The 10,793-nt window shown below is 37.5% G+C and overlaps 1 protein-coding gene across 6 annotated transcripts; it reads right to left on the reverse strand.

Moving 5' to 3' along the window:
- Positions 1–764: 764 nt before the first annotated feature.
- LOC109910770 (heterogeneous nuclear ribonucleoprotein A3) lies at positions 765–9,771 on the reverse strand. 6 transcript variants are annotated; one of them, XR_007261245.1, is made up of 10 exons: positions 9,613–9,763; positions 9,327–9,537; positions 6,793–6,885; positions 6,583–6,702; positions 6,215–6,289; positions 4,582–4,743; positions 4,382–4,504; positions 3,817–3,900; positions 1,559–1,631; positions 765–929 (listed from the first exon to the last, which is right to left on the reverse strand). XR_007261245.1 is itself a non-coding variant. In XM_048592398.1 (9 exons), exons 1-8 carry the CDS (start codon positions 9,754–9,756, stop codon positions 3,833–3,835), a joined length of 996 nt encoding a protein of 331 aa, XP_048448355.1. In that variant the 5' UTR covers positions 9,757–9,763; the 3' UTR covers positions 765–1,631; positions 3,817–3,832. The 6 variants fall into 6 exon arrangements, 4 of the variants coding, with proteins under 4 accessions (XP_048448355.1, XP_048448357.1, XP_048448358.1 ...); XR_007261246.1 differs by lacking the exon at positions 4,582–4,743; XM_048592398.1 differs by having other exon boundaries at positions 765–1,631.
- Between the last annotated feature and the right edge of the window lie 1,022 nt (positions 9,772–10,793).

Below are 10,793 nucleotides of genomic sequence, written 5' to 3' on the forward strand. Positions count from 1 at the left end.
TGTACAAGGGCTTTTGTCAGAAACTGCAATTTTTCAGAGGAGATTACACCCCATCCACCGAGTCTACTCACTCATGCAAAAGATCCAAATCATTTGCTATTATTAATAGGAAACTTCAGTGATTCCCACCAACATTTAACACATCTCCATACTGAGCCTACTTGATGAAGTTGACAAAGTAATTCAGTGTCTGCAAAATACTTTGGAACAGCGGAAGATATCTGCCTAAGTACCGTTTTTCCCCACCATTCAAATAAAGTAATTTATGGTGCTAAAAAGCTCGACAGAGCCAACTCATGCTCTCTCTACAACCAATGAAAAGATAAAATTTTAATTGACAACTTGGAATTAACAGAAAAAGTTGGGAATTATGAGCGAACTGCTTGTGCTGCTCATCCACCATCACTAGAACAGTGCAGAGGCTTAGTGATGACAGATATAATCATAATACATCAACACAAATGGATACTACAGCACCAGCTAATAATGTGCAAGTATGTCACATGCAGGTCAGACTGGGTAAGAAGAGACTTCCTCCCTGTAAGCAGGATAGCCAAACAGATTTTTTTTTAAAACCCCAATCCAGTTTCATGAGGTTTTATTGCATATTTAATTAATTGAATTTAAATTCATCCAACTGTCACAATAGGATTGAACTAATTAACCTCTGGATTAATGGTCCAATAGCCATTATCACAATGCTACTGCCCCCATACAACTAAAACAAAATGTTTCATGGAAGAATATTGCACAAAATAGTTGACGACATTCAGGCTGAATTTATTAAATATTTATTTCCATTTGCAAAAAATTAGTGTCCCCTGTTGCTTCAATGTTTAGTCATTCTGTTGCAGTAATATGAAAAAGTAATTAGTTTATGATTGTTATACCAAGACAGAAAGTATGGCTGTAATCTTTCAACATGGAAGCTAGGAAAAAAGTATGCAAATATAGTTAGTTGAGACAAAAATCCAAGAAAGCAAATTAATTGTTCAATAAAACATTTCAATTTTAGTTATCAAATTCAATATTTTCGGAGACCATATCTACAACAGGTTGAATTTAGCAACATTTTAGTTCATACACATGAACAAATTCCATTAAATAGTTCTGGAATTGAAGTTTAACGCTACATTCAGTGAAAGCTTTGGATACTTTGCAGTGGGATAAACAAAGGCCAGTTATGTAAAAATTTATTAAAAACTTAAAAAAAAAATCACTGTAGTAATAACCAAGTTAAATATCCAGGGAATTTTACCAACAAAAGATCTAACCTTTGCTCCCACTCCCCATTTATGTATGGTGTGACAATGAACTTCAAATACCATTGTTTCACATGTTGAGAGGAAGTAAAACTGGATTTACCATGTCATGGTTCTCTTCGGACTACATCTGTCTGGAATGAGATGTAGCCAATGGACAATTTCAATTTTGTTATAAATTATGCATTGGCACTGTGTTGTTACTCTGCATAATTGAAGAACAAAACTGATAGCTTGAAGTTACAATCATGGGAAGAAAATTAAAGTTATGATGCATACATCTTTCTCAATCTTACCATTCCAGAAATTGAGCATTAACGTAGTATGCAACTTGCCACAGTTAAAGTGGAAGACGACTTCTTATCCAATCTGTAAATTAAGCAGATTAGTTATTCTCTTGACTTGATCCAAGAGAATGAATTTCTCTTTTCATTAAATGCAAGGATGATAAAAGTCAAACCTTACCTACACTCAGCACTTTTCTTTCACGTTTGACTGCTAGTCTTATTACAAGTGCTTAGTCTGCCCTGATGGCCCTTCTAGTAGCTATGGCTGAGTTGGTTCCATAGGTTGTAGGCTCTTGCTAGACTCTCTTCCATACTTCAGCTGTCATTCAAGGCAAAGCTAGCCTTAGATAACGAAGATTCCTAACAGCACAGCATTTCCTGTTTTTCCTTCCTCTCGATGATGTGGCTCTTGCTCCTGCCTTGCCATTCTTTAATTATGCTGACTTGTCCAAATGCTGTAGTAGTCCTGTCTTAGTGGATCTCCATGATTCACTGTTCTAATGTAGCTCCACTGCAGATATTCATAGCCTTTTCATTGTCCTCTTATAATACCTTGATTTTTGTAACTTATAGAAGTGATCTATATACCATGCAAATCTAATTCTAAAGTGATTTGCAAATTTAGTCTTACATATTGTTGCAAAGCATGCAATTCTATTAGTTGTTAAAAAGATTTGATGTATATGCGTACATTAAGTTTGAAAAGCTTCAGCTAGTGATAGCGTTTTAGATTGTGACTTCTGTTATTCTCCAGATAGCCACTAAGGTACTCCTCACATTCATCCACTCAAAATACTGCCAGGTTTTATGTTTTTAACTTCAAAGTAGTGACAGTTTCCACTAAAATGAACAACACAGGACCATTTTATGCACTGGAAATTGCAGTTCACCAATATCATCAGAATTGGTCTGACATTAAGAAAACACTGCTTTCTAAAAAAAGTTGATAACTATATTAAAAAAATGTAATACCAATACCTTGTGTTATTGTACACAATCCTAATTGCCATACAAAACTGCAGAAAGGAATCAATAATCTGGTTTGAGGGGCCCCAAAACACTTCCTGTAACTGAATATGGAAATACTTTAACCATTTACATTCAAAAATAAGCAAAAGATTTTGTAAGCAAATTATGTCACTTATGCTACGAAACATCAAGTTAGAATGAAGAGATAATCATATCAGTCAGGTCGTTTCAATTTGTTACAAGAATAAACATGCAAATCTGGTGACAGCATAACATGAGCCAATTCAGCCATTTCCTACAAAATCATGTAAATTTTACATTTATGGTGACTCTTAACCAAAGGACACATTTCTATCCATATTTGAGAAATAGCTCCAGTTTTGAAGTATAGATCATACAGACACTGGCAATCAATAATGATGTACACACATGGTTCTTGATTCCAAATTCAGTTAGAAGACAACAGAAGGAAAATTTCAAACGTAAATCGGACAACTGAATCTCAATTCAGAAGTGCTTGCATATTTTCTGATGTGCACTTTCCCCACCGGTTTGACTCAAGGAGGAATTATTTCATATTTACTAATCTAATTCAAAAAAATAACATGCTGTACTCAAACATCAGTAACTAATCAGGTGCACCTAAAAGGATTTTAAAATGTAAAGACCTATTCTGTTGCACCACATCAACTTAAGTTATTCTTCCTTAGAACTCGAGTTTGGCAGACCTAACATGTCAATTTAGCTTTTGGACTTCCCGTAAGCTCCAGCGTGTTGAGAAGCCTAAAAAGTAAATAGAATATCTTTCTGGATTAAGAATGGAGAAAAACTTACTACACAAATCATTTAGTTAAAAAGTTCTCATCCTTTTTATTCCCAATTCTACCACCACAAATTACATGGCTCAACAGCTATGGTAATGAGGAAAATAAAGACATTACTAGAACATAGTATTTAAAAAAAATCTCAGGAATGTACATCTAACAGCAACTACATTGCAACAAACAACTGCACTTTTTGCAATCTCTCTACTGGAAACAGTCCTGAACAAGAAGTGATTTTATGTTAATGCTGCAGTGACTTTTCTGACTACTGGACCATCGCTCTTCCTGTGGGTAGCCTTTAATATGAACTTGGTCGATATTCTGTCTCAAAGTAACCTGCAGCTTTCCTGACAACTCCTGGCTCATCCTCTCCTGCTAAGAACTGTTGCCTGTTGAATGATACAGGACAAGAGTTATTTATTGTACTGTAAATTGTAGTTACTACATTTTCATGCAATTGGTGTTGAAGCTTACCTTTCAGCAAATGTGGTCAGTATCTTCTGCCATAACCACCGCTACCTCCTCCACTTCCACCACCACCACCAGATCCATAACCACCTAAAAGAAAATGAAAGCCTTATGGTGACTAATAGTAAATTTTAACTTGCAGGAGTTAAAACAAAGTCTTATTTTTGGAATAGAGATTTCCAATCAGCACGTTTACCCAGGTTTTTCCCCAAACAGGCATAATTTGGAACAGATCTAGGGAATAATATATTCACTAGTGATCTAAAGAAGGTACACGGTTTTAAAGAGTGCTCCCTTACAGATTAGATAGAAGAAATTTCATACCACCCTACAGTATAATTCATACATGCCACAAAAGGCTAAAAATCAAACTACATGTCTTGCTACGAGCCCAATCCCTCTAGTTTTAACCTTCATCAAAACTCCCAGGTTACTTAACTGCAACACAAACTTTATTTTTGTATAGGTCACAACCTGCTGACTATAGATTGTGATATGACCAATGTAATACAAATGCCTTGAATGCAAATTTCCATCAAGGGGCCTTTTTACATACAGTAAAAGTGCTCACCGCCATAAGGACCAGAGTTCCGACCATAATTGCTATTCTTCATGGGTCCGTAATTTGACGATTGGTTAGGATAGTTTCCAAAATCATTGTAGTTCCCACCGCCACCGCCACCACCAAAATGCCCTAAAAGTAACAGGCCACAGTTTAACTCGCTGCTTTTGTACATCTTATTCATTAATCATCAGTAGTCAAAATCTTACCTCCAAAGTTTCCACCTTCATTGTAGTTGTCGTAGCCACCACCACCACCATATCCTCCTCCACCTCCACCACCACCTTGGTTGCCAAAACCTGGGCCACCACCGCCATATCCTCCTCCTCCTCCTCTACCACAGTAACCTTGGCCACCTCCAAAATTGCCACCTGAAGAACATTAGTAGGTACTTGTATTAAAAACCCAAGAATTGATATGTTTCTTTACCCAGATCTCCTACACCAATCTTTTACCCAAGTGTTGGTCTGATGAATCCTGCCCAGGCTATGACTACCCTTTTCAAGCAGTAAATTAGTCATCCAAGTGACTTTTATTACAATTTCGCCAATTTTCCCTCACCCATTTTGGTGCTCAGTCCATCCTGACTAAAATCACAATGTTAGTTTTTTTGCATCATAGTACACTAATACTTTTAAATCGTCGATCTCGAACCTATAAATGTTCGACTTCCGGGAAATTTTGGCGGGGGTGGTAGAAGCTAATTTGAGACTTAAAGAATGCTACGTCAATGTAAAGTATATCATAATTTAAAAAATTACACTTTCTTCTTGTTCTTCAAACCGATTAGTACAGCTGGAAAATAAAGTCACGAAATGCAAAATGTTTTTAAGCATAGGTGTAACTACATTAATCTTCAACTTATTACAATTAAGTGAAATTCAAATGTTTTTATTTTGCTTATTCTGTTTTTATAAAGATTTCACACTCATCTAGTGTAGGTTTCATAACTTAAATTACAGTGAAGTCACTTCATTCGCAAATATGCTTACCTGCCATCAAAAAAACTAGTAAGAAATATGGAAGGAGGAAAAGCATCTACATGAATGTAAGCCAAACTAAGATATGAAAGATGCCAATCACATACTGCGATGTATCCCCTGGACTATGAAGTAGATGGCACACATGCATTATGATACTTACTGGAGTGTTTGCATGCGAGTTGATAGTAGTTGCCACTCTGCTGCAGGAAAGCTTTATAATAATGAAGTTTGACAAACCGTATATAGTATTTTGTTAAAAGAAATTTTCCAGTAGGAAACCTCAATGTGCATTAAGAATATTGTTTGTACGGTCATTCATCTTCCACTGTACGTATTTAAATTTTGGATGGTTGGAACCTGACCACTGACTTCCAATATGAAGTAGGTTCAGCACTTGCAAGATTTTTCAAAAACATAAGCCCCACACTGACAGGATTTTATGAGTAGAGGTCACTACTTTCTCTTGTGATTTTCCCACCCTACCAAGACCATTTCCATGCTAAAGTAGCGAGAAGCAAAACTCATTCGCAATAAAATGCAATGCAATGGAATGGAATGGACATTGGTGACTGCAGTGATTAAAGTCATCATTAATTAGTTTTAAAAGGCACCTTAATATTCTGAACTTATTTAGGGTTTAAAAAATTCAAAAAATTCTTAAAAATGCAAACTCAATTTGTCAATTAAAAGCTATTAAACAGATACATTACACTGGTTAATAAGAAAAGTTTCAAAGTTGCAAAGTCAAAATTTCTCAAATATAAAATTAACCAATCACAATCAGAGAAAGTTGACAAATGCAAATATCCAGTGGAGGATTAGTGCAGCAAAAATATTGATATCTCAAACCATGACTTACCATCACCAAACCCATTATAGCCACCACCACCACTCCCTCCATAATCATCGCGGCCACCTCCAAAATTTCCCATTCCTACGGAGGTGGGGGGAGAAAAAAAAGAAAGCTGAAGACAATATACTCACAATCTACTACATCTTCATCCTGGCCCAGTCACCCAAGATTATACATTTGGGACTCAAGAATTGCACACAAATTAATATATACAAGTGATTCATACCAGGTTAAAGGAATCACTCATATGTTGAGCTATTTTGATAACCCTGAAAATTATTTGATAAAGTTCATTTTAAAAGTCTGAATAGAAATACTGGATGATAAATTTAGAATTTTCTCTACGGGATTTTGAAAAGTCTAAGCTGGCATACCTCTTCCACTGAAATTTCCTCCACGGTTGAAATTGCCTCCCCCATTTCCACCTCCAAAATTACCACCACCACGGCCCATATAATGGCCAGGGCTATTGCCACCTCCAGAACTACCGCGTCCTTAGAAAGGAGAAAGAGAATGTAAATAATTAAGTTAATGTTAAATTGCTTTCTTTCCTTTACTCCAACCATCCTAACCTCTCCAATTACCTCTTTGGCCAGATCCAATCCCCTGCATCTCCTGTCGTGAAAGCGCTTTTCTCACTTCACAGTTGTGTCCATTCACGGTGTGATATTTTTGAACTAGAAACAAGAAGATCAGTTTCATTAGTTTTCTAAAATGTCACTGCAAGTTTAAAAAAGTGACACTACCCAGCTCAAAGAATCATGACATAGAACCTTTTATCACAGCAGTGGTTCAGTCAATCCAGTGTCCTTGTACCAGCTCTTGGAAGAATCGTCCAAATAAATCTCTTATTGCAGCTAACTGCCTTTTGAAAACATCTACGGAATTGGACTTTTCTGAGAATTAAAAACTTAAACTTGAAACAGGAAAAGGAAGTGGAAAATGTAAAAACTTGAACTTCAAGAGAAATTTTATTACTACTAAATTAGATTTATTTTGCCCCATCTGTCGAATCACAACAAAATTCATGTAACTGAAGATGCATAGAACAGTTTCAATTTAGGCCACTGGAAGACTTCTACACCAAGGTCTCTGTTCTACCCTCTGCAACTGGATCCTCGACTTCTTGGCCTACAGACTGCAATCAGTGAGAAGGCAACAACACCTCCACGATAATCCTCAACACTGACCCCTCGCAAAGCTGCATACTCAGTCTTTTACTATACTCCCTATACACTCAACTGCGTTGCCAAATTTCATTCGAACTCCATTCACAAGTTCACAGCTGACACTACCACTGCAGGCTGAACCTCAAACAATGACAAGACATAATACAGGAAAGAGACGGAATGCTTATTGGTGTGGTGTAAAGATAGCAAATCTCTTCCTCACTGTCAGCAAAATGAAACAGCTGGTCATTGACTTCAGGAAGCAAGGTGGAGGGCACGTCCATCTACATTGATGCTAATATGGAGACAGTCAAGAGCATCAAGTTTCAAAGAGATGATCACTAACAATCCAACCGGTCACATTGATGGGACAGTCAAAACACACAATAACAGCTCTAGTTTTTAAAGGTGGCTAAGGAAACTGGGCATGTCTCTAAAGACTCTTACTAATTTTTAAAATAGATGCACAGCTTCTTATGGTAACTACTCTGCCCAGAACTGTAAGCAACTACAGAGTTGTGAACACAGCCCAGTCCGTTACACAAGCTAACTTTCCATCCATACTTCCCACTGGCTCCGGAAGGGAGCCAATATAACCAAAGACTCCTCCCACTCCAGTTATAACCTCTTTCAACCTTTTCCATCGGGCAGAGACACAAAAGCTTAAATACACGTACCAACAGATTTAAGTACAGCTTCTTCCCTGCTGTCATTACACTTCAAATTTTAAACTTAATGATGATCTCACTGTGTGCCTTCTCTGCAGCATTGTATTCCTCACTCTGGTTCTATTACCCTAATGCACTTTGAATGGTATGATTTGCCTGTATTGCATGCAAAACTTTTCACTGTACCTAGGTACGTGTGACAATAATAAATCAAAATCACACAACTGGATCAGAAACCCTATTGAGAGCAATCTGGTCTTCCTAAAGGAAGCAACTAAAACTAGTTAACATTAGGTCAGAGTAAGAATTTTCTTGAGGCTCTTGTGGCACACTGGTAGTGTCTGGAACGCTGGACCAGAAGATTCAGGTCCAAATTCCATTTGTTGCAGAAGTGTTAACATCTCTTAACAGGTAGATTAGAAAATAAACACCCAAATAAAATTCCACTCAATTGAAAACAATTGCATTTGATAATGCAAAACTAGCAGAACACAGAACCTTTTTAGGTGTTCTTGAGTCGAGAGGTCTGGATTCAAGTCCCACCCGTCCCAAAGATGTCTAATATCATCTATGATGAAGATAACTACATAATATGTATTAAAAAAAAAGAATTTTTGGTGGGGGTCTCGAGGCACAGTCCTAGTACCCAGAGTCCTGAGCCAAGAGGCCCGCATTTAAGTACCACCTGCTCCACAGGTGAACAATTGCATCTCTGAACTGATGATTAAAAAGAAAAAAAAAAGTATGTTTGCTGTTCCATCAAATACAATGGCTGATGCCTGGACTCCCTAAACTACTGTTTTGCAGATTAAGCCTAGCATAACATTGATGGTTCAGAGTTGTGCCAAGTAGTCCACCTGTGCCATGCAAAAGTAGGGATGCAAATTCCAACAGCAGCTTCTAGCCAAATAATAACATGCTGCACTGGTTAAAGATGTAAATTCCTAGATCTTATTTGAGGACTGATGCGAACAATGACAGGATCATATTCAGATTACATATGAGCAGAGGGTGTAAGGGTTATTTTGCTAAGTGCCCTCAAACTCAAGCAGATCTACTGCAAATATGTACAGTTAGCATCACAAGCAAAGCATTTTCAGGGCCACTGTCTGTACATGCTTTTTATATGTTCAAACACAGTAGATTGAATGTGGTATTGTGGACAAAAGACCATGCAACTAAGTCCAAGGACAGAAAGTTGGGATACCAAATCACTCTGGATTTACCTTGTTTCTGTCCTGGTTAGTTTGTTGACACTACTGCAAAGAATAAGCCACTCACCGACAATTTTGTCGACAGAGTCATGATCATCAAATGTGACAAAGGCAAACCCTCGTTTTTTTCCACTTCCACGATCAGTCATAACTTCAATATTTTCAATCTTGCCATACTTCTCAAAATAATCTCTCAGATGATATTCTTCAGTATCTTCTTTGATACCGCCAACAAATATTTTTTTCACTGTTAAATGGGCACCAGGTTTTGTAGAATCCTGCAAACAAAATCGTAAGTTAGTGCTGTTCTTCATTTTTGAAGATCATATGAACTCCTATAAATTACAACTTACCTCTCTTGACACTGCTCTTTTTGGTTCTACAACACGACCATCAACTTTGTGTGGCCGTGCAGACATTGCAGCATCCACCTCCGACACAGAAGAGTAAGTGACAAACCCAAAACCTCTTGAACGTTTTGTTTGTGGTTCTCTCATAACCTAAAAACAAAAGATAAAACAATTTAGGGTAAAGTGGAAACAGACATATATGACCCATTTCTTTGTTATGTGATTGAGCTAAATTAAAATGGCTTTCAATGTAAATTCAGAAAAGGTGCCATGTCTATGCAAAAAACTACTCACCAATAACCAAAACACTACAGAAGATGCAACAACAGTTAATATTAACCAACATCAAGGCAAAATATGGCAAGGTTGGACAATGAGCCAGCTAAAAACTGACTGAACGATGGAAAAGACCTCCAGCACCGGACTCTAACTCAACACAATAAGATGATGGTCAAGATGGTCAACAGTCCAATATTATAGCAGGCATCCCAACAGCAGTTTTCAAGGAAGTGCCCTTACCCCCATCCACCACCCCCATTCACAATTCCTTCACATATAGCACAACCGTGACACACCATAAGAAGATCTGAACAATATTCAGGATTTGGCTGGCAACTGCAGGTAACATTCACATTACAAAAGCACCAGACAACAACTATTCCGAGCAAAAGAATGGACTGCCATTTCCATCAGTAGCAAGGCAATCACTGTTCTACACAATGTTTGTGTAAAAGTGCAAAGGGAAGTGTGGCTGTCACCAACATGGAGACAATCAAACTGGACCAATTATACCAACACAGCACGAGTGCCCTGGCTACTGATCCTCAAAATCTATCCATTGTCACCAGCAGTGATGCACATTCTCCACTTGATCTGCAACCCAGCTGCCCTGAAGATGCTTTGCATCATTCAAAGTAGGCCAACTTATTCAACTAGTACGCTGAACAGGTGTCTGTATCCAGTGGCTGCCGTATATACGAAGTTACAAATATTACTTCGGCAAAGTCATATTCTGAGGTAAGACCAATAATTGCTGTGGAGGTATATCCAAACTATGCACTATCCTAACTTTGACTTAATTTACAATGTCGACAGAATCTTTAATCCCTCACCTATCACCCAGAATCACCACAAGGATTCCAGTGTTTCAAGAAGGCCAACCTTTCAGAAAAAAAAACCAGGAC

The sequence above is a fragment of the Rhincodon typus genome, unplaced genomic scaffold, assembly GCF_021869965.1.
Source record: "Rhincodon typus isolate 14 unplaced genomic scaffold, sRhiTyp1.1 hic_rhity00001156, whole genome shotgun sequence".
Lineage (NCBI taxonomy): Eukaryota > Metazoa > Chordata > Chondrichthyes > Orectolobiformes > Rhincodontidae > Rhincodon > Rhincodon typus.